At 40.4% G+C, this 27,899-nt stretch overlaps 1 protein-coding gene across 6 annotated transcripts in view; it reads right to left on the bottom strand.

Annotated features, from left to right (window-relative positions):
• KCNK10 (potassium two pore domain channel subfamily K member 10) overlaps positions 1-14,653 on the bottom strand; it is a 74,648-nt gene extending 59,995 nt beyond the window's left edge. The window contains exons 1-3 of one of the 6 annotated variants that reach the window (XM_083836499.1): positions 14,453-14,572; positions 13,251-13,308; positions 8,382-8,444 (exon numbers count right to left, since the gene is read on the bottom strand). In XM_083836499.1, the coding sequence (XP_083692625.1) occupies positions 8,382-8,444; positions 13,251-13,302 (115 nt within the window). In that variant the 5' untranslated portion in view covers positions 13,303-13,308; positions 14,453-14,572. Of the gene's footprint in view, positions 1-8,381; positions 8,445-13,250; positions 13,309-13,788; positions 14,028-14,064; positions 14,398-14,452 lie in introns of those variants that run through there. The other 5 variants (XM_083836498.1, XM_083836500.1, XM_083836503.1 and 2 more) reach the window with 5 other exon arrangements.
• Positions 14,654-27,899: the final 13,246 nt, after the last annotated feature.

Below are 27,899 nucleotides of genomic sequence, written 5' to 3' on the forward strand. Positions count from 1 at the left end.
AATTAAGCACGGGAACACCTACTGAGATACCAAAATCTCCTTCACTGGGAAGTTTCTAACTGCACATTCAATCATCTGCCAGAAATCATTTAGGCGTCTGAGCGTGCCCTGCATACCCGTAGGGACCCAAGAAGAAAAGCGACCAGTGAAGGGTAAATAAGAAAAACAGCCTAATGCTGTAGGCTGTATTCATCATCCAGGACATGTAAACAAACCAGTAAAATGTTAAGGATATTAAAAAATAATAATAAAATAAAATCAAAATAATTCATCTCAATATTCTAGTCCTGACTCACAGCAGGAAAAATGCTGTTGAAATTCTTTCCCTCCCCTTCTGTATAAGATAATCAAATGCATCTCAGCATTCCTTTTTGTACCAGTCATGCCAAAAGTCTCTAATAATCTTTCACGATTATATAAATATCTCAAAGCATTTTACAAATAATAGACAAATCCCTGTGACACCGGGAAAAACTGATACTGTATGTATTCACAGTTTGTCTCATGTAAACACTGACACAGCTTTTAGCAAATGAATTAAATGAATTAAAGATTAATTTCAAAAGTTGATTAAAACAAGGTCTTTGTTTTATATGCATCGAGTAGGTACAATTATTTGATTAGCAAGTCTTCAAGTTCTTTTAGGGGACATGTTCTTTTCCACTACACATGACTCAGTGATGGTCTGTCTGTTACAAGATTAATAGATAACCACAAATGAAACTCCTTTCTTTTGTTGGCCATAAAAGAAAAATACAATACCCCTAAGTAAGCTGCTCTTGGTGATTATTTACAAGAACTTCCAGGCGGGTTCTAAGCCAGCCTGTCTGCCATCAGAACTGCAGTCAGACCCTGCCCACGAACCTAAAATGGACTGCCCAAGACCTACTCTATTGCAAACACAGCCCTAGCGCTCCTGCGTACTGAGGCTATGCAAATTGCAGGGAAATAACAGGAAGCCCAAGCATGGCTTGCATGAGTATCAGCCAGAACTTATGCACTGACATCAAAAAAATGTCAGCAAAAGTCACGGTCATGGGATGCTGGGATACTTTCCCCTCCCTCGCCCCTCTCCCAGGCACTGCACTTTTCTGAGGCATACGTGACAGCTCACTGGTCGGAAGGGTGGGTGTACAGTGCAGGGCGTGAACTCCAGGAACAGCTGAAAGCGTCTTCCTTTTTTTCTTTCTGGCTTGACTTCAGGACAGCAATCCTCAGGGGGTTCCTAGCTAACACTTATTGGCATTGCCATGAAGATGCACTGCTACTGACACCATTTGTAGCGCTACTTACAGAGCTGCCAAGTCCAGACGAATACGTGAGGGAGATTTGCCTTGTGCTGGAGTGAGATTGCACACTGCTGGAGAGCAGTTCGAATTTTGTTTCCCCTGCTTTGCTTTCTCTCTCTCCTGACCTCCCTTCCACCCTGCCCTCCTCCAAATCCATCCATCTGCTCTTGTCCCTCACTTCTCTCCAGTCGTGCTGGCAGTGTGGGAGGCAGCATACCTGCATCTTGCTGCTCAGCTCCTCTTCTCGGCGCTCTGTACTCATCTGCCCTCTCCATTGCCTCTGACACTTGAGCCCAGAGCGAGGGGCCAAGCACATGCCCACATGTGACGGGACTCATCAGTGAACTCCCTGGCAAGGTACTTCAGGTATTGGAAAATAGAGTAGAAGAGCATTACATGAGGTTTAGGAAGAGCAGAGGGGAGGTTAGAAGTGATTGGCAGGGGCTAGTCCCAAATAGGGAGCCCCTCCTGCTCCAAGATTGGTGACCGTGTTTGTTCCAACACGCTCACTGGCAGCAGTGCAATCAGCAGGTTTATGAAGCTATTTATAGAGAAACTAAATACAGAGAAAACCATGAAAAATTCTTACAGTCCCCTTTCTGAAATAAGATTAATAGATCATTGCTAAAACCTCTTTCCCCAGCATTAGATCAGTATTTCTTGGGAGCCCGGGAGCTAGTTGACGCAGATCTCTGCTCTGTCAAGAGCCAAATCGGAAGCACGTGCTTTTGGCTCAAGATCTTTGGGTATAGTGATGACTGCGAAAAAGAGTTCCTCTCAGAAGAGATGAGCACACCATTGTTTTTCCTTATTAGGCAGTATTTAGAAAATGTGCTTTCTTGTCAGGATGTCACAAGCCTCAAGTACAAACACCAAGGAATAAGCAGCTGTTCGCTGGTTCTTGGCAGGCTTCATCCTTAGAGGAACGAGGCTGGTTGAAGCTGCTTATCCACAATCTTCCCTTTAAAGACTAATTTAAAACAATGACATTGAACTACGACATGCCATTGGCTGAAATGGGTCAACTGCATTTTGAGGGTGACGGAGCACTGGAACAGGCTGCCCAGGGAGGTTGTGGAGTCTCCTTCTCTGGAGATATTCAAGGCCCCTCTGGACGCCTACCTGTGCAACCTGCTCTAGGGAACCTGCTTTGGCAGGGGGGTTGGACCCGATGATCTCTGGAGGTCCCTTCCAACCCCTACAGTTCTGTGATTTTCCTCTCCAGAATTCCAGTAACATTTAGGAAGAGTCAGGATCTCCCACCACAAGATTTCAAGGTTTTCTCATTCAAAGTGCTTAGGATAATGCAGGGTCAGGGTTTTAGCTGGTCTCCTGCTGCTGGAGCAGCCGGACTGGGATCTTTCAAATATCCTGTCTCAAGGATTCACCAAAGAAATTCAGCTAATGGTCTTAAGGCCAGACCAACCAATGAAGGAAACCTAGTCTTGCAACAGTTTAGCATAAGAAAGCCTGTGTGCAAAGGGAAGAACATTCTTAGATAGAAACCTCTGGCAAGAGAAGCAAGTGGGGGAGACAAACAACAAAGCAAAGATTCATGCCGTCCTTCCTAGGAAACTATCTACTCTGCATTTGAAATGTGATTGATGGTGGCTGTCTGCCAGGGGTACAGCATCACAGCAGCGTGAAGGAATCTCTTGATCGCCTCGCAGTCACGTGAAGGGGAACTTTAGTGGCAACACATATAAACTGGAACTGTAAGATGCCAATACATCACCCAGCCAGGGCAGTACAACATCTGCTGCAGAACGCTCTTAGGTTAACGGAAAAGGAACAGATCCTAGACATTTCACATATGAATAAGGCCAGAAAAATACATGCACAACAAGAATAGTGTGAGCACCTTCAGAGTTTTCTTGGTGCATCCTTAGGGGTGTATCAGCACATTACTGACCATACCTAAGGAGCTCACACTGATGCTTCTCTGTAAAAACAAGTAAAAATTCCTGCATTGGTCTACTGGTGTTTCTCTCAGTCTAGCAAATTATTTGAATTTACAGAAAAATACTGTGAATTCAAGCAAAACTTAGTAATGATCTACTACTTCAATTAAGTGAGGATTTCTCAGTTTTTCTGAGCAACAGCAATAAAAGTGGATATTTCACCATGTGGTAATGGTCAGAAATCTTGTAAGAAACACATCAGTTGGGCTATTTCTTAGCTCAGTGGAGATACACTATTTGCATATACTGAGGACCCATTCTGTTTAGACAGTCTTAAGTTCCTGCACACAGTAACAGAGTCTTAGCTGAAACGAATGAAGGCTTTACTGTGCTTTGAAAACCTATTCTGGAACAGGAAAAGAATACATATAAGCTAGCTATTACAGAATGGCTCTGTGCAGAAAAGACTTTTCATAAGTGAGAGAAAGTTGCTGTTTGAAATGCACTTGTTCGGTATAGCCATTTTTATTTGCTCTATAATTCTTTCTAATGTACACATTTTTCTTTTCCACTTTTGGTGTGTAAGTTGCTCCAGTGAAGATGCCGCAGTCAGAATGATTTACCTGTCCTGCCTGCATGCAGGACAATTATTAGAAAGTGAGAGTCAGAGAGCTCAGGTAAGCAAAAGGAAGTAGGTCACAGAGACACCAGACTCATTGTGCTGAGCACGGCAGTAAACCACAAACAGAACAGATGAGCAGTGTCACCAGTCAGGCACACAGAGCTCCAGGTCAATGCCAGCCCAATTCTGGCTGCACAAAGCTGGCTTTAAGGTTGCTATATATTCTAAAGTTTAGGGTATCTCAGACAATAAGGCGACTGGCACAACAAATAAATTATGCAATACTTTTCTTGTCTTATGCTCAACTTCCGTTCAGATAATAGTGTAGGAACTCAGATGCAGTTTGAACTATGATAAAATTTCATAGCCACATGAGAATGGCATCTGCTCATATGCTGTTGCCAGCATCTAGCATCTCATAGCACTTCACAGTGTTGCCATACTGCATCACCAACACACAGCTATGTGCATTCAGAGATCAAACTTATAAGAGACAGCTGTGGCACCCTGGTCACCTTTGCCCACAATGAAGCTTCATCTAGGCAAAAGTATGCCTGCACGGTGTATGGCAGGTGCATATGAACTCATTCTGCAGTCAGAGCTGGTGAAAACAGATGAAATCACTACTGATAATACCAAGCTCAGAGTAGCAACTTACAGCTTTTGGCAGAGCTGCACTAAGGATGACTGTATAATTCCTTGTAACCCCAAAGCCCTGGCAATCTGGGAACGAATTCACCAGGAGAGTGGTGTCTTCTAAATCCTCCTAGTAAGGAGGTACCCAAAGCCATTTGCGCTAAAGTTTAAATATTAGTATGACCAACTTGTCAATTCTTTCACTTGCTGTGACTGAGAATACATCTCATTAGAGTCAATACAGATGTGGCCAAATTGGTCTGTGCAATCTGGGGAATGATTCTGCTCACCCTAAACCAGACATCTCCTGAAAGTTCTCCAGGCCTCACTGACCATTTGTCTGTGTTTTCTCTGACACAGCAGGTCTTTAGAAACTTAGAACACGTCTTCATTTCATTCAGATACCTACCTACATTTAGGTGGTTTATGTTCAAACTAAGTCACACCCAGATGGTATAATTCAGTTGCCCACACATACTGTCTAGTACCAAGTGAGAGGTCCTAGGTTATTCTACTTGGCCTTAATCTGCTGTTCCAGAAGGACAGAGGTCTCCCTTAGGTCAATTAGCATATGTAGCTGTCCTATGTAAACATCTCAGCTTCCTCACTGTCACTTAAATGGAAGCTGATGCCCATTTTTAGAAAACCAAATCAACAAATAACATCCACTGGTGATGAGAAATCCAGGTCTCAAGTCTACATATCAGTATATCATTGCAACGAAGTAATGACCTCTGTTTCTCAAGAAGGTAAATCAGTATGGTGGCTCTGTCATCATAAAGAGGTGGCTCTGGTGTTGTTTTTTTGGCTGTCATGATTGCTGCTACCCAAGACCTCTCTGCATGACCCTTTATTGTGCAATCCAAACTCAACAGTCTTAACCGCTAAGAAATCAGTGATGGATCTGAGTTAACCTAGAGGAATGTCTTTGAGATGTGTTAACTGCTTCTTTCATCTCAGCTAGGAGTTTCTGTAGTACCATTTCTTTTATCATTCTGTCATCACTGAGTTTTTTCACCTTAGTAGCTAGCAACTTCCTTTTTTCTTTAAAATGAAACACTGATATTTGAAAGTCTAAAAAACCTGGGCAAGCTGTCAGTATGTATTTGCTATTTTCAAATCATGCTGGTACTTTATATTACAGCATTGGATAAGAGAAGAATAATCCAAGCACCTTTTAACAACATGCTGAATCTTAAGAATCTCAGTGGTACAAGTTTACAGTGCCAAAATCCCAAATACTTATCCATTAAACTCAGTAACTTGTTGTTTCTCTCCCCTAAGGAAGAAAAGATGAGTCAGTCCTGCTGAGATATGAACATATGGCTGCAACAAATCTAGGTACTCATAGCCTGATGCTTTAAACACTGTGATGATCCTGTAGGATAGTGGTACCAAAATAACTTGCATTGCTTTATAAGATGTTTTTTAGGATAGGATATTAACTTTTGTTAACTCCTAGTAGTTAAACTGTCTATTATCTGTACATATTTTGACAACAGATCCAATCTTTCATTTAAAGCCAGATTCTGGCTTTCAATTTCACCTCTAAGATTTATCCAAACTGAAATTTGCACCATAAGCTCAAAATCTTACCAGTGAACTCCTATGCTTATATTTTGGGACATCTGGATAACACATAGTAATACAGGTATGTGGGACAATGCTCACAACATTTGTCAACAATAATCTGCATAATAACATAGGAATATTATTAGCAGTTAAAGATGAAATCTGAATTCTTGGTCTCAGCATTCCCAGGCCAAGGAAATATCCCCTAAACTCTGTGGTTCATTAACACTGTAAAAGAATCATATAACTCTCTTGAAATATCATTTTGTTTAAATGATCCAATTTGATGTTTGATTTTAACTGTGAAAAGCAGCCCAGAAAATATGATGGGGGAATAGCAGTGGACCATGGAACAAAAAGAGTTGGGTATATGATGTGTTCCATTCTCACCTGTTGCTTTATTTCCCTGGGTTAACCGGTTAGAGCTGCATGGCAGGTTATTTCTGAAAGTCAGTGGGTTCATCTTAGAGCACATTTTCCATTATAGTTATAGTGGTTTTTATATACAAGCTGCATAGACTAATCAATGTCTCAGGAACTAGAGCAGCTGAGCAGCCTCTGAGAAAGTCCAGGTTCCAGGATGTTTTCAGTTTCTTACAGAAAACAAAAACCAGAGGCACTCCAATAAAGTGGTCTCCAAAAGTTACTATTTAATCTTTTCTTGAATGTCACTTTTTTTCCACACAAATTCTAAAAAAAAAAAAAACACCAAACAAAAAAAACACTTCTCAGAAATTATGTTGTTTACCCTATTTTTTTTGCAATTATACCGAGATCGTTACAAAAGAAAGGTTAGGTATACCGATCACAGTGTACTCTCTAATATTCTGTAATATTACCCCTTTCTTTTCTTGACTTCCTCATCACTTCCTTCTTGCTTCACCCCACACACTTACCTGACTTGCAATATAATGTCTAGGGCCCTTGTTCTCCCCGTGATTCCAAGTACTCTTTTAACTCATAGGGACAACACAATTCTAGTACATTTAAAATGAAGAATTTCATGTTGCATGCACTGAAATGAGTAAAAGTCCTAGCTCTGGGTTAAATCAAAGGAGTAAGATTTAAATTGTATCACTATATACATACACTGCTCTGTCTGAAGCTGATATAGTCTGCACTAGCTAGATATGAATGCTGTACGAATGCCAAAAGCTAAACCAAAAACTACCCAATTACAACTGATATCATATATCTTTCTCCCAAAATCAAACACTAACTCTTCAGGTAGCATCAGTTTTCAAGAGCTGCCCAAGAGACTTTTCAGTCCAAAAGCCTATTAATGGGTTACTACTGTACATATGTGGTAAAAACAGCATAGGTATTCTCCACTGAAATTATGACTCCATCTTAACTTCTCCAGCTGCCGACAACTCCACTGCTCTCCCTGTCTGAGACTTAGAGCATCATACTGCCTTCGGTTCTTGTAATTCCCTTTTTCCTCACAGTATAGATGGTATCTTAATAACACCCTACTGTTCATCTCTCTTACCTTGACTAGAGTTGAGCCTTTTCTTACTGTTACTACTATAAGAAAGTTGCTGTCCAATCTTTTACTTTGCTCCTTTTTTAATACTAATTTGACTTTTCTACATCCTTATTTTTTCTATTTCCAGGACAACCTAAAGACAAAATTGATGAAACTAATAGCTCTCTGCTTTCTTCCTCTCCTGCTGATTTAGTCAAATCTTCCTACTACTTAGCAGGTTAAAGTCCACAGTATTCATCTGCCTTTACCTGCAAACTCTGCATAGGCTTTAGCAAAGTACAGATTTCTTCATTCTCTTACATGCGTTCCAAACTCTTCATTTTTTTTTCCTACCTTACTGTATTTTGCACTGTTGCACTGTGCAATACCAGGAGTGTCCTCCTGTTTATCCAATTTCTATCCTCCCTCAAATCTCTCTTTAAAATCAACTACTTAAAGGTGTTCTGCAACCCATGCTTACACTAGGCACAGTAGAGTACTGATCATCAGAGGGGACAGTAGCAAATACGATTTTGTGATGCAAATAGCACATGGTCAGTACCCTGCCCTCATTTGCTGGGATCAGAACTGCCTTTTTTACACATCATAGCTTTCCAAAGCAAAGTCTTCTTACACTGAGCTACTAAGAAATGATTTATCAGTGCAGAATGATATTAAGTAGCCCAGCCCACATCTGCACTTCATGGTATAAACCACACCTTTTTATATAACTTCCGGAAAAGAAAGGACAGAAATGAACACCTTCATTCCACTCATCTATGTCTTTATAATGAAGTTTGCCTTTTGCATTGGTCTCTTTGACATTAAATGACAGAAAAAGCAGAAACTGCAGCATTTTGTAACACTCTGTGGACAGCATCAGTTTAACTTACATTGAGTCGTCAAAGCTGAAGATTTCTTCCAACAGTCATCAAGAGATGATCCAATCCTGACATCTGCATAAAGACATTTGAGACTCAGCTCAGTTGCCTCACATGTAGGTGTCCAGTGCCTCTTGAGGTGTCTCAGGTGAAGTGAGAAATCCCATGGAAGTTGACACAAAACCCATGGAAGACTTGTGCCCCTCTGGAGTGGCAGCTGGGGTGTATCAAATGGCTCTAGATACCTCTAATGGGAAAGTCAATTGAGTCTTCAGTGTCTGCAAAGATGTGTAAGTAATACTAGTTTCCTCTAGTTGCAAAGTGAAGAGATAACCTTACTTCTTAAATGATGTGATCTGTGTATAAAGACAGGCTGTTTTGCTCCCTCCCCGTTGCTTTAACATTTGATTGCAATGCATATATCATTCTTTTAACAGCAGATATTTGATAGCTCTAAACAAGTTAATTATTTTTCTCAACACCTTTGTGCATTAGACAAGTATTAATATTCCTATTTTGCATGTAGGGAAAAAGGGAGGAAAGGGTAGGTGACATACTGAAGGTTAAACAGTAAGTCACTGTCAGAACCTGAAGAACTCCAGACTGTCAACCACAGCTTGAATTCCTCACAGACCACTAATTCCCACACGAAATGTAAGGATGAAAATAAATGCGTGATTTTAGGGTTCCAAACTGTAGAGAGACACTCTACACAAAATGTGTTTGTGAAAGAACACAGCAACTTATATCAAAATATCCAAGTTCCAAAAGGTCAGCACAGAGATAAACATCTACCTGGAAATTCAAACGGCTTTGATAATCCATATCACTGCAATGATGGCAAAAAACTGTAGGCACAAAGGATGGATCAAGATAGAACACCATTTTCTGCCTACTAAGAGCATCACCAAGACAGACATCCTTCCCTTGGAAAGGACATAAGCCATCACCCTGCAATACACTCATGCTTGGGGATAATTTCTGAGCATATTGGAAATGGTCTCAACTATCCTTCTTCTCTTCTACAAAGAAATAGCAATTTTAGGCAGATGAATAGTAGAAAAAAACATCATTGCTGTAATATCCAGATGTTTCAGTCAGGATGAGGGATGCACTTTGTATTAGGCACTGCACAAAAATACATATCCAAAGAGTTTATGAACTAATTTAAGCACAGAAAACAGAAGTGTGTAACAAACAGCAAGAGGAGTATGGGAAAGATGAAGGACAAGCAATTATAAGAACTAGAGTCTTCATATGCTGCTATAAACCCAATGTTACATTCTGAAATGTCTAGATGGAAATTTGTGAGACATATGAAACTAGAAACATGATCTGTCACTAATTTCAGAGAGGATTGCATTGCCTGAATTGCACCAAATGGAAGAAACAAAAATCAGTGATAGGTAGAACAAATGTTTAATGATTGTCTAAATCCGGTTTGATTCCACCAGTAATACATATCGACATCAGGAGGGGGTTCTTCACAGAGAGGGTGGTTGCACACTGGAACAGGCTCCCCAGGGAAGTGGTCACTGCACCGAGCCTGTCTGAATTTAAGAAGAGATTGGACTGTGCACTTAGTCACATGGTCTGAACTTTTGGGTAGACCTGTGCGGTATCAAGAGTTGGACTTGATGATCCTTAAGGGTCCCTTCCAACTCAGGATATTCTATGATTCTATGATTCTATATGGCAGGCTTTTTTTTTTTATTATTATTTTTTTTTTTTTTTAGAGTGAGATCAGATATTGTGAGATGCTGTACCCCTACCCAGTGTGTCCAACTCTCCTTAAAATGCATATATTCTTCAGGGGCCTGCTTGGGATTTTACTCTTCTGTTACCCAATTCACTCACTGTGTATGAATTCTATGTAAATTCTGTTATGAGATTCTAGCACAACTTTCCCATTGGAATGTTAGGGACAAGTCCTAATGATTTTTGGGATGAAGTTTGATCTGTTTATTAATGCAATTATATAGCCTGATTGTCAGGAACAGAAGAGGACTTGACTAGGGGAACCTGTACCATATATACTTCCAGGTTTATGAAATATTTGGTTTATCTAGAAAACACACTCAACACCTACAGGGACTGCACAAATACACCTGAGATGAGGGAAGATCATAGAATCATAGAAACACAAGGTTGGAAAGGACCTACAAGATCATCTAGTCCAACCGTCCTCCTATCACCAATACTGCCCTAAATACTAAGCTACTAAATCAAAGATACTATACAACAGGATAAAAGCACAGTTCAGTTGCCTCCATTCCCTATTCATTCCAGTCTAACAACTGAGAAATCAGTCCCCAATTAGTTGTCTGTAAGATACAATCCCTCATGTCAAGTCTATTCCTTTAAACCTGTTCTCTCCACATAGTCTTTCTATGGTATATTGATCTTCACTGATGTGAATTCACAATACCAGGTTTAAGCCAGATGAAATCTACCAGCAGCTCTGTTCATCTATCTAAATACTTTCAGTACAGTCATCGTTATGGAGTCTGACCATTAATTTATTTCAATTACTATTATTCTGACCTGGGTTCAAACCAGCAACATAACCGGTCTCAAGCCAGCCATATCGCCACAATATGGGCCTTGGCCTTTAGAAGTATTTATAGGGAAAAAATATTTCTAGAAAATATTGCTTGGATTAATCTGATTTAAACAAGCTTTGAGATACCACAGCTCTCGCACACATCTTCAGACTGCTAGCTTGCTTGCCAGGAACATCAGTTGATATATTTCAAGCAGCTAACTGGTAGCACAAGTTAGCACAATTCATGCTAGACAGAACTGTGGAAACTGCATGTTCTCAGTCTGACCAGAACAGAGCACTATCATACAATGCACGCTGAAATGAGCTGGGTACTTGAGTGTGAAGGTTAACTGTACCTGAGTTCTGCTTTTAATACTCAGGACTCTTTGTATCCTTTCACTGCAAAATTTCTCTACCTTGATCTTTGTATCTAAGAAAACAGTAATCAAAATGTAGCATCATTCTTCACATGTACATGCAGAGAACAGACTACATAGGTAACATTGGACTATCCTGCACTGATTAAAGGATTGGACCTTAGACAACTTTTCCTTAGCAATTTGTTTTTGTTTTTCCATTCCACTGATTTTTATCTATTTCCTGAGTCCCTTGGAGAATTAGAAATTAACATTTTTTGCTTCCTTCCTGAGTATACATTAGCATCCTTGCTGCCTGGCTAATGAAGTCAATACACTGAGGGGAAATAACAGGTAGCGTTCTGCAGTCCTTACCAGGGATTCAGCTTGGCAGAGAGGAAACCTGCTGGCTCTGAGGTCTTCGACCTGTCACAATACCAGTGGTTCTGGGCACATTAGTAGGTTGTGACCAACCACCTGTTGGATCCATATGCTTTAAAAGTAATTACCAAGCAAGGAGGCTGTATGCAGAACGCCAGCAGCACAGCTTCCTCTGTGCCTTGTCAGGGGAGAGGAGGAAAGAGCTTTTCACAGTAAAAGGCGTTTTGCAATGCATAAAATGACATAAAATGAAGCAACAGCAAACACAGATTCAGAAATGCGCCTGGGAAGAGCAAGTTTTCACCGCAGGATAAGGAATATACTGTCGTTAAAATAACCAGATCTCTGTTAGCACTGCTGCCCATGTGTTCCTTGTGCAGCTGAGGGCGGAGGATGCTGATGAGTTCATTTCAGCCTTTACCTAATTGAAGATGTAGTAAGGCTTAAACTAAAGCTTGTGTATACTATTCAAACAGCACATCAGATCTGCTCAGCAGAAAGAAGTCTGTTCTGCTGTATTCTTCTACACCAGGAGAAACTGTTTCTAACATTTCATTTTGTAGATGTGAGGGCATGGAGGATGACAGACAAATTGACCACTAAAACCAAACCTGCGGAATAAAGATGAATAACCAACACCCATGCTATCACTTCAGACTTCCTGCAAGCACTGCTGTACAACGACTGGCTGCCAGCAGTTCTGCTGCAAACCTAAGCATATGGCTTCAAGTTGCTTCGCTCCTGAACCAATGCACAGAAATATGACACACCAGCATACACATCACCAGTAGTTTTTTTTACAGTCATTTCTTCTGTAGGATGCATATAAGCCTCCTCCCATGTCAGGAAGGGAGAGCATTTCATTACAGTTTATTTTAAAACAGAACTTGGATCATTTTATTGAAAACCACTGCACTGGCGTAAATCTCCTGCCACCATCACACAAACACACTGCCCAAGACAGAGTCCAAACCTAACCATAGAGTTAATCAAACTATCCACTTGGGCTGAACAATTGTTAACACAACAGTGGAAAAAGTCAAGGGGTCCCTCTGGGCTCCACTATTTAATGTCTTTTTATACTGTCCACACTATAGGTTACACTGCAGCAGCATTTTGCTCCAGTTGCTTGCCAACAAACATTTGCCATCGAGGAGCTCTGAGCAAGCTGTCACATCTGTGTCCACTCCTGTACCACCCATTTAGCAGAGACAATGATCACTAGAAACAACAAAGGAGCCACAGATAAAACAAACAATGCTCTGAGCCAGGGATCACAGCCATCCCAGGCAACTTTGCCGGGGAAATACTCAAGAAAAAGGGAGGGAAGGGAAGGGTGACATCAAATATAGAACTGCAAAACTTACACCGAAAAGAGGCTTTACCCACGCACCCACCCAACCCCACATCTGAGGAGTGTTTCCCAACGCAGCGCTAAGACTGAGCAAGAAAGCCTGTGCAGTGCACATGGGAAGCAGACGAGCACCCAGCGTCCCCTCCCATTTGGAGTCAAATAGTCCCCTACGAGTCACTCGACAGAAGGAGTAACAATAATAATTGTTATTATTGTAGTAATGGTAGTAATAGAGATTCACCAACCTTGAGGATCCCAGTTCACCTGTTTTCTTGGAGTCTCGATTGGAAATTTCATCGCTTCCTTTTTGCACAGGGAGGAAAAAGAATTAAATAAATTCCCAACCTTCCTGTCTCGATGCTGCAGTCAAACAAATTAATTTCAAATTATAGGGAGCCTGCGCCGTTTGACTGAGGGGAACTGGTGGTTGCCAAGGCAAGAAATACACAAATAAATCAAAGGAGGTGGGGAAGGGCGGGGAGGGGAGGGCAGTGCTGGGGTTTGTACCGGCGAGGTGAGGAGGGGTGCGGGGATGAAGTGGGGGCTGGAGGGGACCTGGGAGGGGGAGAGGAGCAGGATGGGGTGGGCAGGGGGTCGGGGTGCCGCTGCCTCCCGGGGATGCTGCCGGCAGCCCCCTGCAGGGGTCGGGGTGGCGGGGTCCCCGCTTGCTGCGCCCACCTGAGGGGGGCACGGCGCTGGGGAGCCCAGCCCAGCCCCGGGGGCACCTCCCAGAGGCAGACACCCACGCTCCCCAGGTCGAAGCCACCCCAAAACCGAGCCCACCTCGGCTCAGCCCTGGGCAGGGTACCCACAGCCAGCCAGCGGGGCGAGCTGCAGCCGCATGGCCGGGGGAGGCTGGGCACCCCCGGCTGGGTGCAGGAGGAGGAGGGGGAGGAGGAGGAGGAGGAAGGAGCCACCCTATAGCTTTGGAGGGAATTCACCGAGCCCCTCCGTGCACTGGCTTAGGGAGGGGGTGGGCAGAGGCTGCCGGTCCCTTTGTAAGAGGCGGCGGGGGATGGAGGGGGGCTCCCGTGTGGGGGTGCTCCCGCTGGTACTTACGGGGTCCCCTTCCCCGGAGGAGGATGCAGGCTTGTTTGGCGGAGTTTGCAGCCGGAGCCACGCTCGGCTAGCTACTAGCAGCAGCAGCAGCAGCACATGGCAGGAGTACGGCAGCAGCCAGAGGCTCCTCCGCAGCGCCGGGGGAGGGGAAGGGCAGGGATGCTCGCAGCCCGCTCACACCCTGACGGGGCGGCCAGCCCCGCACCGTGGGGGTCCCTTTCCCCCTACCCACCCCGCACCCTGGGCACGGACAGGCGGCTGGCGGAGCGGGGAGATGCGGCCAGGCTGCGGGGAAGGGGCGGGAGGGATGGGAGACAGGCACAGGGGGGCTCCGGGCCCTCCCAGGCTCTCAGGGGGCTTTGGCAAAATGGAGGATGCTTGGGTGTACCTCGTGCAACGACCAGGCGCTCGCTACTTGGCCAAGCTGCGTTTTTCCGCCTCCCCCTCCTACTCCAGGCTTTCCCTCAAACCCAAAACAGGCTGTGAACTGTCCACACCAGGAAGATCTCCAGTTCTAGTTACAATATATGCCTCGGCTTCCCTCCCTCAGCCAGGCGAACAAAACCCCAGCCCCTCTGGGGACTTGAAGGAAGAGTGTGCAGGGTTAACCCTGTCCTGCCTCCTCTCCTTCACAGTGGAGATGAACTCATTGGGTGAAGGGGATCACTCACTGGTGATGGTTAGGTGGAGAAATCCACCTATTCACATGGGTCATGGGTCAGAGACCCATATCAGAATCAGTGGTGAAGTCCATAGCCAGGACCTTTTGAATTTTTAGGACACAAGGCTGTAATCTAAACTTGGTGCCTAGGACACCTGCTTTTTGCCCCGTACTTCCTTTTATCCAATTGCCCTCTCTGTCTTGCTTTCTTATCTCTTGCTCAGATGCTAGTTAACCTTGTAAGATGGAAAGGAGAAATCTGCCTGAGTGAAAAATAACGCAGTCTGAAGTGTGTGGCTCTCCTCAGGAAACTCTTACTGTGGAGGTTGGCACACTCTTTTCACTTCCACATTCGGGAGCTAAATAGCACACATCCCTGTCTGTCCCCAGTCTTTGTTCAACCCTAACCAGGAAGGGAAAATCAGTATTTGTGAATCCACAACCAAATGAAGGTGTGCAAGGTCCTGTGAAGCAATAGGTAGTTTGAAGGAACTAGATGCAGTAGTGAAAGTTTTCCTGGGGGGAGGTGCTGGAAGTCTGTTCTTTCCTAATCCAAGCACCCCTGCGGCTCTTGTTTTGTGTTGTACAGGAGGAGGCGGGAGAGGCTGCTCTAAGGGAGGACATGGTGAGAATTATAATGAGTCTGAGCTCACTCAGACTTGAATTTGAGATGATTGCAATGATGACACCAGGAAAACATGGTATTTCCTTTGCAAGCACACCACGATGCATTCTGAAGAGGCTTTGGGAATCCTGTTGACGTTACCTCTTCAAACTGAATGGAAAAAAATGAGAATAGGCTTTGTTAATTGTGCATTATGATCACTTGAGTCATGATTGGGAAATATTTTCATTATTCTAGTAACCAAGAAAGACTTCAAACAAGACTTCTGAGCCCCTAGTTCTGAAGAACTACTAATGTGTAGTTCTTTATGAGTATAATATCTATATGTACACATACACATATATAATATATATATGCATGTATATAACTTCAGCATTCAAAACAGTTACCATTTTACTGGTATCTTGTACATTACTGGGAAAAATGGATGTTTGGACATATATTACTCAATTGTCATTAGGAGCTCTGTCACCCTAACCCAAGCAATACTTTGTGCCAAAACTACTAGCAGTTAACTCATAAGGTGGGTATTGTTCTGTAGACATTTGTCCACTGAGAACTCAACAGGCTCCTGCAAGGCCAACAACATTTAATACCTGCTAACATAAGCAGGAAATAAACCTATAGACTGGAAGGGAAATCTTCAGTAAGTTTCATTACCAAGCTTTTGCAAAAAAGCAGATCCTGATTGTTACTGGCTAAAGAAGAATTTTCATATGGCCACAAGAATCTTTTAGTATTAAGCTAAAACGATATCTCATTTGTTTGACTTACAGTATCATGAAAACACCAGGTTCCTAATAATGACAAAATACCATATTCCTGTCTCTTGTATCTTCTTAATGTTCCTATATTCCCCAAAAGTATACATAAGCTCTACACAAACATCTGCCTGGTTCCAGCTATATGGTTTAAAAATCTTGTGGCAAATCAATTGTGATCTGTCAAGTACAGAAATACACAATGTCATATAATTGTTTTGCAATTTTTTACTGTGTTATGATCATGGAAATCTTGCTCAACTATTTCAATACCTCAGACCTGCAGTTTTATCTATTGGGCCAATTTATTCCCAAAGTAACTCATTGAAAATCAATGGGGTTACTCCAGAGATGGATTTGGCACAATAAGCGCATCTTTCACTGACAGCACAGCTGTTGCATAGAAACGTAACTATTATCTTATGCAAATAAAAGGCCTTTCACCCCTCAGTGATGTTGAATTCTCATGATAGGGAGAACTGGTGCCTTGAAGCTATAGTGTTTCAAGCTGTTACTCTGTCAACTTTTATAAGCTAAGTGGATCCAGTAATGTTTAATATTTAAATGGGAGACCACTAGGAAAAAACTAAATATAGCACAATCAATCTACTTTAGTACTTGCATAAAATTTTTCAGAACTTGACTTTTTATCAGTAGTTTATCAAACTGGTCTGCTTAAATTCTTCTTTTTCTTTTAGGGCTCATTGTTCAGACCTTATGGCCTCAGAGTTGGCTGAGTGTCTTAGAGGAGTGGGCCTGTGACCATCACAACACAACAGACAAGAGACTTTCTATTACAAGCAATCCCACTGGCAGAAGAATAAAATGCTAAGTGCTGTTTTACTGTTCATTAGTAATATGTCATGAGTGATTTAGAAGCTGTTCTGATGCAACTGAAAGAAACCCACAGCAGAACTGATGAGTAAGTAGATCTTATACCTACTTAAATCCAGTGAACAGGACCTGAAAAATGCATTTATAGTAGATAGAGATCACCTGTAACTTGTTATGTTCCCTTTCTTGGGTGTACTGAAGGGATAAGACATGGTTAGATGGAAGTCTATGGCAGTCCTTGTGTCATCACTTTGCAATACGCACATTTGTGCATCTAACTATTCAGTTTCTGGTTAACTATATGGTTGTTTGAAATCTGGTATTTCTGACTGTGAAGATTATTCTTTATTTGGTTTATTGCCTGAAGACTGTTCATATTTACACTCAGACCAAGAAAGCCAGAGAATAATCCAAGTGAAGTGCATTCCGTTCTTTAAGTTCTATTGACCCATCCTTCTGTAGTATGAATTTGGATAGGATCCAATGCAGGATCCTTTTATAGTTCTTTATTGTCTAGGAAGCCTTCTGTCTAGGAAGACCTTTAAAAACCTTCTCTATAGGATGACCTGAAGACCTTTCTTCAGAAGGATTTTGGAAGCTTTAGTGTAGGTAGGAATCACAAAGGTAACTAATTATCGGGACTACTACAAACTGTGCAAGGAAAACCAACCTACTATTGTCTTCTACTTCATGCAGTTTCTTAGAAAGTGTTAAGTCTTAGCATGCAGTGCTGTGTCTTGATTTCAGGAATGAACCCATAGAATTGTACATTTACTTCTTATTGGCAGAAATGGTTTCAATGAAATCAGTGAGACTACTTGAGGCTATTACACCACAGTAATAGCCTTTGCCAGGATAGGATTTATTCAGGTCTGAGCTGTTTGAGTTACCACAGCTTGTCTGCAAGTTCCTTTGGCCAGTGACACTAAACAGAATACTCTATGGATCCTGCCTCTCATATCCTAACACAATTCATATTTCCAGCCTCACTGTAAGCATCCACCCCTGAAATGCCTGAACTGGAGATGGGGTATCTGGTTTGAAGTTTGTCATCATCTTCTTCATCCTCAGTTCTTTCCTGGTAACCATTTTTCATTCGCCAGACTCGAGCTTTCAGGCACCTGTTATATCAATCCCTTTGTATTGCCAGCAAGAACTCAAGTGGAATAGCTACCTCATGTTTTTATTCTATCTGAAAAAGTGCACTACACACACATTTTTATTATAATAATATAATGTAGCATTTTGTGCAGGAAAAGTTCTGCCATGTAGAAAAGCATTAACTCAAGCTGCATAGTACTGAGTCTCTGTCTGAACCCACTTACATCTGTTTCACATTAGTTTAATTTGACTTCAGTACAATTACTCCTGAATCACAGTCATGGGAGAATTACAATCTGGCCTTTAGTTTTTCCATGATGTCTCCAAAGAATCTTCATAAGATCAAAGTCTGATATGTGACAAAAATAGAAAGCTTGATTAATAAAAACAAGCCACCAAATTCATTTTAGAGCAGTACTGTTCTCTCTTGTCATTTTTTCAAAGATTTCTTACTAGATAGCTACAAGAAGCTTTACCTTAGCAGGTTGATAACTTTCCTCTATATTAAACAGGAAATTTGGGGTTAGCCTTCAGAGATACCTATGTTCCTTTGCCATTCACACCACCAGCAGAGTCATGAAGGAGAGGGTGGGTGCAGAAGACCATCCAGCCCAGCAGTGGCTTTCAGCACCCTGGACAGTTGAAGCTCCCCGGCAGTTCCTGGCTGAGGGACCGAGGCGAGAGGGAGCCAAGCAGCTAGCAGCTCCCAGCTCCCTGCTGCATGAGCTGCCTGGCCCCAGGCACTGATTTTCCACGTCCCGGGTGACAGTCTGGCCTGCCAAGGCAATGCAGTGCCAATGCAGAGGCAATGCAGACTTTCTGAAGCAATGCAGGCACAGGGGAAGAGTTGCACACAAAATATCTGGACGGAAAATGGAGACAATGGATGAAGGGAAGTGCATATCAGAAAAATACTGACAGGATTTGGCATAGGTAGAAAGAGAATGGGAAAACCCAAAAGCTTGTGATGTGATTGAAGGACTGGAGAATAAAGAGCATGAAAATGGCAAGGAAAAGTGGGTGGGACACAGACTCCTCAGCTTTAAAGGAGAATGGTGGATAAGTGAGAGGATGTGTTTAATGTGCTACTGAAATATATTAAATCACATCTGTGCACCAAGGAGTCATTCAAGGGGTAGTCTAAAATTGCACTACTGGAGCAGATCAAGGAAAACAAAACAAAATAACATGATTTTGTGTATAAGCTTGTTGCTCTAATATTTCTTTGTTTAATGGCTACAGATGTAAGAAATACACTTATAAAGCTTTGTACTTAGATCTTGTGGGGATCTTGGGCAAGGCTCCATAATAGTCCTTACAGTTGTATAGCCTGACTATTTCCTACCTAATCTGCAGGACTAGTAGAACCAATCCAGCCACTTGCATATCCTGTACTCTGATCCACCATCCAGCAGATGTGACAGCAACCTCATCAGCCAGTAGGGCAGGGGCCATACACGCCAAAGAAGTTAACGCTGGTCAGAAGCGTTGTCTTACCACCCATTTTAATGAAAATTTTCACCAGTTCTTAGAATCAAGCATGCCAGTAACCGCAGCTGTTCCTTTCACTGTTTTTCAATGAAGTGCATCATCCTACCAGCCTATTAAATGTGGGGATTAATGCAGCTACAGAACAGTTAAAGTAGGGAGGAACAGTCTGCACAGACACCATTCACTGTGACCAGTCCTCCTACAGCTTTTAGTTGTGCCTATTTCTTTTCTACTCTGAACAGCAGGGAAAGAAAGAAGCTATACTGAGCATTTAAAGAGCTGACTACAACTCTTGCATTAATTATCATCACTTTTACAGTACTCAGAAGAGCTTTACTACTTTCTAAATTAAGTAACATTTTTCACATGGCTCATGTAGTAAGAAGCCGTTCCCAAAATATGTAAGTGATGGTATTTAGTATGGAACTGTGGAATAGGGGATGAAATCAGGCTTCCTTCTCTGTTTCACTCCCAGAACTCTCCCCTACCTTCCCCCAACTTCGTAGCCAAGCACACATGTCTTTCAGCCACACCATACAGATGTAGAACTTTTGCAGTCAGTAGTTTAGCCATTGTATGAAGGGTAACACTCTGAATTCCCTAGGGCTCTCTCTCTGCACACCACTGGCACCTTCAGTGCTGGGTCTCTTGGGAAAAAAAGACTTTGAAACAGGATGATATTTCAAGCAAAATCAGATCAATAAATTATTATTCTGTTGTAGGAAGAGCGGGGGCTATGTTCTGAGTGCAAATTAGAAATTATTAATATTTATTACAGAAACAGTATGCCAGACACTGTAACAATAAGGAGAAAAAAATGTCTCATGATGGAATATCTTAATACACTAGCAAGGAAAAAGATCTATTCCCACATTTCTGAAGATGCATCACCTAGCAATAATTTGAGTTTTGAGGCATCCCAATTTGAGCTTCTACACAAATCATACACATGCACATATATATAGACATGAATAAGAAGTACAAACACAAACTCAGGAGTGGAATCTAGTGAACTTGGTAAAAAAAAAAAAAAGAAAGTAATGAAATGACAAGATTCATCCTAGTATATAATGTCACCATCTACAACAACTACCCTGATGATCATATTCTCCATTTCATTAACTGTTTCATAGTATATTGTGAGATAAGATATAGTGGGATTCCAACAGTTTAGATGTAACATGGCAAGAGACTGCAGTGCTATTCACACATGGCATACTCTCACCAAAGTGAGAAGCTCACTGTGAATCAACCCATAGGCACTGGCTTCTCACAGTTAGCAGATCTGCTACAGCCCACAGACCAACAGGTGACATGCATTTCATTTTGCTACCCATGAAAAGGAAATATGTCACCCTATATAATTACAGTAAGCTCCTGGACTATGTGTAGTCTGAGGATATAACGGTATTATGAGGTTATGTAAATTGGGAATTGTACTGAGATAACATGTCTATGCTCAATAATGGAAAAATGTATAAACGTCCTAAACTAACAATTGCAGGTTTGCTACAAGCAGCCTCCTTTGTACATTTAGATTTTGAATGCATATATTATTTAAGCCTTTTATGGAGTAATTCAGGAATGCATTCCTATGGCTCTAAAGCAGCTGCAGTAACTTCTGTATGTAAAATATAGAAAAATCTTGGGATCTTTTTTAAAAGAAGCAACATAAACCATTACATATATTTTTTCATCTTTACATTGTATTTGTCCATAAAGATCCCATTTAGTAGTTCTAATTTGTTTCATTACTACACAAACACCACAATGTGGGTAATCTCTATCTCAGAGATTTAACATGGTTGTTGAACAGACAGATCAAAATTACTTGTACTAAAAAATGCATGTACAACTCAGATAAGCACTCTTTTTTTCTTTTTTATTGTCACAAAGAAATAGTTTCACAAGGCTGTCTATTAAAGGAAAGACCTCCCCCTCATTTAGAACACTTCTTTGAAATACTAAAGAGTATTGGGGATTGGTGACTGCTTTATTACAGCAGCTGTCAACCAAAGCTTTCAAAAGTGACAACTGATTTTCTATGCCCAGATGAAGATACCTTGGAAAAAAAAAAAAAAAAAAAAGAAAAAGCAGTTTTCAGAGTGTGCTGAGTACTTATTCTGAGACAAAGATGCCCCTTTAAATCATCTCCAGTTGACCACTCAAAAACTCAGGAAACCAAAACAATTATTCCTGATCCATACTTACAAATTACTTGAGCCCAGGTTGCCAAAGTTACTTAAGCAACTAACTCCAAAAGAGTCAATAGCAGTTGGGCACCTGAATATCTTGTGAATCTCATTTTAAGCACATAACACCAAATCCCTCAGTAGTGTAACTGTGATAATGGAACTATGTTGGCAAGCATTTTGAGTAAAGGAAGAAGACGGAGTGAATGTAGACTCTGTCATAATCATAATTGGTTATCTACAAAGACAGTGGTAAAAATTGACCCCATTGTAGAGTTCACAAGTAGTGTAAAGATGTACATTTATGATGCAAGCTTTCTGAATGCCAAGCTGGAACTCAGTGCAGCTATGATTGTATAAATGTTGACAGAAATTTGATGCTACTAATATTAGATGCCACTAAATATATAAACAGGCATGGAAGTTTGCCATTACAGGTCCCCGTTAGATAGATCAATAACTTGCCTTTGCCAATGCCTGTACTTGCTTCTTCAAGGAGAAACGTAATACCGCTAATTCTGTTTTCTTTGGCATCTTCACACTGAGTATCTGAAAACACACCTCTAGCAAATACGAATCATGGAAACCTTTTAGAATAAATATTATTATGACCATTTACAGATGAAGCTATTGGTATATAGAATGGCATAGCATCTCATTTAATTTCATGAGAATCTTGAATAGAGGGAAAAATGAAAATGAGATTTTCCAAAGCCCAAACACTTAGCCAGAAAAAGAAGGTAATTTTATGATGTAAGAACCCAAACTAGTATATTGAAAACTACTGTTGTTTAAAAAAAAAATAAAAATGTATGAATCAAGACATACACGTATATGTTCCTAGATTTTGTTTGGTAAAATACACACCCCTTCCAGCAGTTCATTCCATGCAAAATACACTATGCATAAAACCACCTTCTCTCTCAATTACCACAAATATCAATAAGTTATGCATGCTGGCTACTTGAGTTATAAATCAGAACTCCATATTATTTTCTGGCAACATAGCATCATCCCTTAATTATAATTAATATCTCATTCTTGATTTTGTAACAGTCTAAAAAGAACAAATCATAAAAACTCTTTAATTTTTCATATTATGTAATCACAGAAATCTATACCTGTCAATTTATCCTTGTATGACAACTTCATTTTTCTCACTCCCATAATTCTCTTTGTCTTTTCAATCTTTATTTCGCTGTCTTGAAGAGCTGTAGCCAAAACTGAAACACAGACATGCTCATTAAAAATCTACTGCAACTTTTATTGCTTTCCCGTGCTTTTTCACATAGTAACATATTTGTTTCTCTCCTAACTGGATAAAGACATATATTCAAGGCAAGCTACAGAAAAGCTGTGATCCTGTTGTCTCCCCATTACTTACAGGAAACTCACTGAAGCAGTGAAATAAGTACTCAAGCAGTGACAAACCCTGAAATAAAAGAAATGGTATTTGACTCTTCAACATGTGTTTTATTTTTTTCTGGTTCAGAGGTGTGACATCTTTATGGAAGACAGGATTTGGTTTGGCTGTGTTGCACTCTGATATTGGATGGATATTTAAACAAGTTTGGTTTTTCTTTAAAAAAAAATAAATTACAGAACAAGCTTTGAAATGCAGCAAATACGTGCCTTGTGCATGAAAATTCTGTAAGATATGGCTGTTTTTCATGAAATTTTCAAAAATGAATAATATTTAAGGTTTGGCTTGAGCAATCATGTTGCTAAAGCAAGGATCTGTTTTGGGGCTATTTTATCCTCTACCATCACATTCATTATTCATTAATCAGAGGTTAGTAATAAAAGGCAGTCAACTTGTTTTTGTTAGCAGTTGTTTCTGATTCACACATAGTAGTAGGAGGAAATCCAGCTGTTGAAAAATCGGATACACAACAGTCTGACAGCCCATAGCATCTTCAGAGCTGCAGAGGCTGCCATGGGAACTGACTCAGTTTTCCAGACAAAAGTAAACTGATATAGCTATATGTTTCATTATTTTGGAGAATCAAGTTTTCAGATCAGTATCACTGCAGCAGCCACAACACAGAAACACAAAAAATATGAACTCTTTACCAGTAATGTGATCCACAAAACTTAATGAAATCCAGAAGAAATAGCCACTGAAATCTTCAAATGAAAATTACAGAAAAACAAACAAACAAAACACCCTAGTTCTATTTTCAGCAAGTGAAATGGCAATCATTTTCTTTTTACACACAAAAAAAGGAATTGAAAGGGCTGAACTATCCTCAATCCCACTTCTGATTTTTTAAATCAAAGATTTTGCCATTGCCTCAAAATTACTGAAAGGACCATCTTTTCTTCAGACAATTCCAGAGCAACAAGGAAAACATATCTCCACATCTGCTAGTCTAAAGACAACAGTCTTACACAGTCTTGTGTTCACCTCCATTTTGTTTTCAGGAGGAGTGCTTTGCTTTGCTTTATACATCAACTTCCTTTCTCAGGTATTTTATTCCACCTTAAAAATTGCTGATGTTGTTAAGGCCAGGAAAAACTGACGCTATATAAAACTTGCATTAAGTTTTAATAAATCAAATAACTAGTGTCTTAAACTTCTACCTCCTCGATCCCTAGACTTAGAAGAGGGATTAACAATACTACACCTGAGTAAATTCAATAGAAATTCCCTCCCTGTAACTTCTGCCAGAGTGAAAAGAGCCTACTAATATTTTCCAGCTTGTGTTATTTATTCATGTAGCACTTACTGGGTACTTACTGAAGAGTGCGTTGTTCTGTGGCTGTCAGGTGTCTCAGATCTTTACAGATGAAGGACATTGGTCCTTGTCGATGAGACAGAAAGAGCTTAGTCCACAACAGTTTCTCCAGAAATCCTTCCAGAGTTCCAAGAAAACTGAAAGATGGAAAAGAGAATTGCATGGGGGAGAGGAACATGACCAAGCTCAAGGTGAAACCAAACAACCAGAAAACTGTTAACATAGAAAAGAGGAAAACGATCCAGGTAGTGACAGGTCTGCTAGTTTGACTTCAAAGTTATTCAGGGATATACTTTGAAGAAAACAGAAACCCAGGCTATGTGGAAGTAATTAGTAAGTGAAATACGACCCAACTGGGTTTTATTAACAGTTGATCATGTCACACTACTTCAACACCTTGAAACAAATTTAATACAGTGGGCCTAATCTACCTACATTTTAACATTATAGAGTATTATGGGAAATCATTACTTAAGGTGCAGAAGATGAGAATGAATACAAGTACTGACAGGTTTTCTTGATAGGTAAATTACAGGGATTAGGAGAGGGGTTACTGATGCTGGTCCTTGAAGACCAGTCTGGGAACATTTCTGGTATTTGCACAGTATATTTTTTAAGAGCTAACTGTGCATATTTATAATGTATAGAATATGGGAATGACAGAAGTTGGAAAGTATTGCCAATGCTGAGAAGGAACAAATCACAATTTAGAAGGTACTCATTAGTACTGCAAACTTGTGTGGTACAAATTAGCATAAAATGTATTAGTAGCACCAACTGCAAAGGCATACGTTGGAGGACAAGTAAGGATTGTTATTATGAACAGTAGATGACAAAGGAGGAAAGAGATATGGGAATATTAACTGAACATGGGAAGTCTTGGAAAAGAAAATTCACATGAATCAGATAAAGGTTTCTAGCACAGATCTTACTAGAACAGATGAGGAAAACAACATGAATTGGGGGAAGGGGAAGTCTAACTCTAGCCACTTCTCAGTGAATAGAAGAACATGAAAAATTATTTAGCATTGAGACTAATACTGGTACAACATTAACGTACACTCATAATGAATTTAAATATTTCTAGTCATCTAAGAAATTAAATATTTGAGCAAACTTTTAAATAGGGCTGCAAGATTAAAAGCATAAAACTGTTCAGGCAGAGCTTGAGCAGTTTATGGAAGACATTTATATAATGTTATTGCCTGTCATTAAAGAAACCATCATAGAACATAAGACCTCTCCCTATCCTAGTCATATTTTCCTTTATTTCTATATTCTGCAACTGGTTTGCTTACTGAGAGTAATTTCAACCCCTTCTAGTCTTGTGTGGAATTGCTATACTCCATTATGATATCATTTTAACAGCCACTGATATTCACATTTAATATTAAAAGTGATCCTTTCCTAACTGGTTTCTGTGACAGTAGATTAAAAATATGTATAATTCTATGTTTAGCACTCATCCATATCATGTAATCTGCAGTTTTAATATTTGTTACTCAAAGGATAAGTGTCATTTCTGTTTCTATTGATAAAAAAGCACAGTGCAAAAAGACTCATCCCAAATATGCAGGCAAGTGGGCTAACTCTTAAGCATCTCCATTTTTACTACAAGCTATGAATCCCGTTAAGGTGACTTAGACTGCAACCTACTCAGGCACCCGAATCGGTGTGTACACAAGGTCACACAAGTCACTGACAGGCTGTAAACAGGCTCTGAGCATCCTGACTCTTGGGTCTGTGAAACATCCATCAAACTGAACTCCCCTTTTCTTATTGATGCACGTCACATGTTTATGGGGAGGGGGAAGTGTTCTTATACCAAATTCAGGTTCTGTCTCAATTGGAACATGGATATTCCTGAAGTCTTACGATGTCAGTATCAACTCACAAATTTAGTAAATAGCAGATTTTTTCCTTGGAATATAAATTTTAGTTGAAGGAAAATCCTAGACAATGTAACAGAACATACATACTGTACTTCTTCCTAAGATGTTTTGTTTTACTATTAATGAAATGATTCCACAGAAAAATTACTCTTAGATGATTTCATTGCAAGAGTTAAACTTCATACCCTCCATTTTGATTCTTGCCATTTCCTTGCCCATTGCTTTCTTTCACACATAGTTACAAGTGGTTAAGGTGACAGAAACTGCTATTAGTTATGAAACATGGCATGCAAGATATTTTCTCAGTGTGTCGTTTTCATCTTCCAGTACGTGTAAACACACAGGCAATGTCATTACAGTGCCTTTTTAATCCAAAATTAAAAAAAAAAAAAAAAAAAGATTCCAGTTGGGAATTTCAGCCTATTTTCAGCCTATTACTAGTAAAATTGTATTGTATTTCACATTCACACACAAAGTCATGCAGATACTGAAAATGTAGGAGATTGCCATGGAAAATTAAGAGTACGTATGTATTGTGTTTTGTAGGCAATTCTAAAGCTACCCTTGACAATCCCTCCTCTTGACCTTGTCAAAGCTAAAGGAACTCTCTTGAGCACACAGGACCCCATTTGTTCAAGCACATGCATGGATTCACATGCTGCTAGGTGAGTGCAAGCACACTGTAATGGCTGTGTAGAAGGTAGATGGGCCACACCAGATGCCACATCGACATTCTTCTGTCTGCCTGCTGTAGGCAGGGTAGACATAGACAACCCATCCTGGCCTAAGCAGGAATACATTCACTGAGTTTACTACAGCTGTGTCATTTATATATGTCAAATTTGAGTCATATTACTCCATTATTGAGTGAAATATGAAAATACGTTTTCATCCTTTTTCTCTTTAATTACTATGAGTAAGCATTTCCATGTGACACAATAGGTATATCTATTAGAGAATAAAACATATCTTATGGTTTAGACAACTGGGTTATGACATTTACATTTTTTCCCCTTAAAATTCCAATTACACCATTAGTTACTGTAGTCTGTATTCTTTAATACCCAATAGTTCAAATAAAGTAATGAGAAAAGAGCAGCTCTCAGGCAACCAGCGCTAAAAAAGGACAGTTTTTCACGTACAAGCCTCCTGTCTGTAAACTTTCATGGGAACAGCAGATAAACAGAAAATGACACAGTGTAAGAATAAATATAAGCAGATCTTGAGTCACCCCAGCTACTGTTTTTTACATTATAGCCAAGAATAACATCTTCTACAATTTATATGTTCCTTCCCTGCCACATATAAAAAATATTGTTGTATCACAGGGATAGATGCATGATAAGACTCTGTATAGAACTGAAGAGAAAGAATTGATGTACAAAGTACTTCTGCACAGCAGCTTCCTGAAGGGGCTTTGGTGGTACTCACTTGTACTGCACGGGAGACTTTTTCTTCCAAGGTGACAAGTAGTATGGTGGTTTAACACTGTGCTAATAGAAACCTTAATACAGCCCTCTAGTTCCTCTCATCTTCTTTA

Source organism: Anser anser (assembly GCF_964211835.1).
Source record: "Anser anser genome assembly, chromosome: 5".
In the NCBI taxonomy this organism is placed as follows: domain Eukaryota; kingdom Metazoa; phylum Chordata; class Aves; order Anseriformes; family Anatidae; genus Anser; species Anser anser.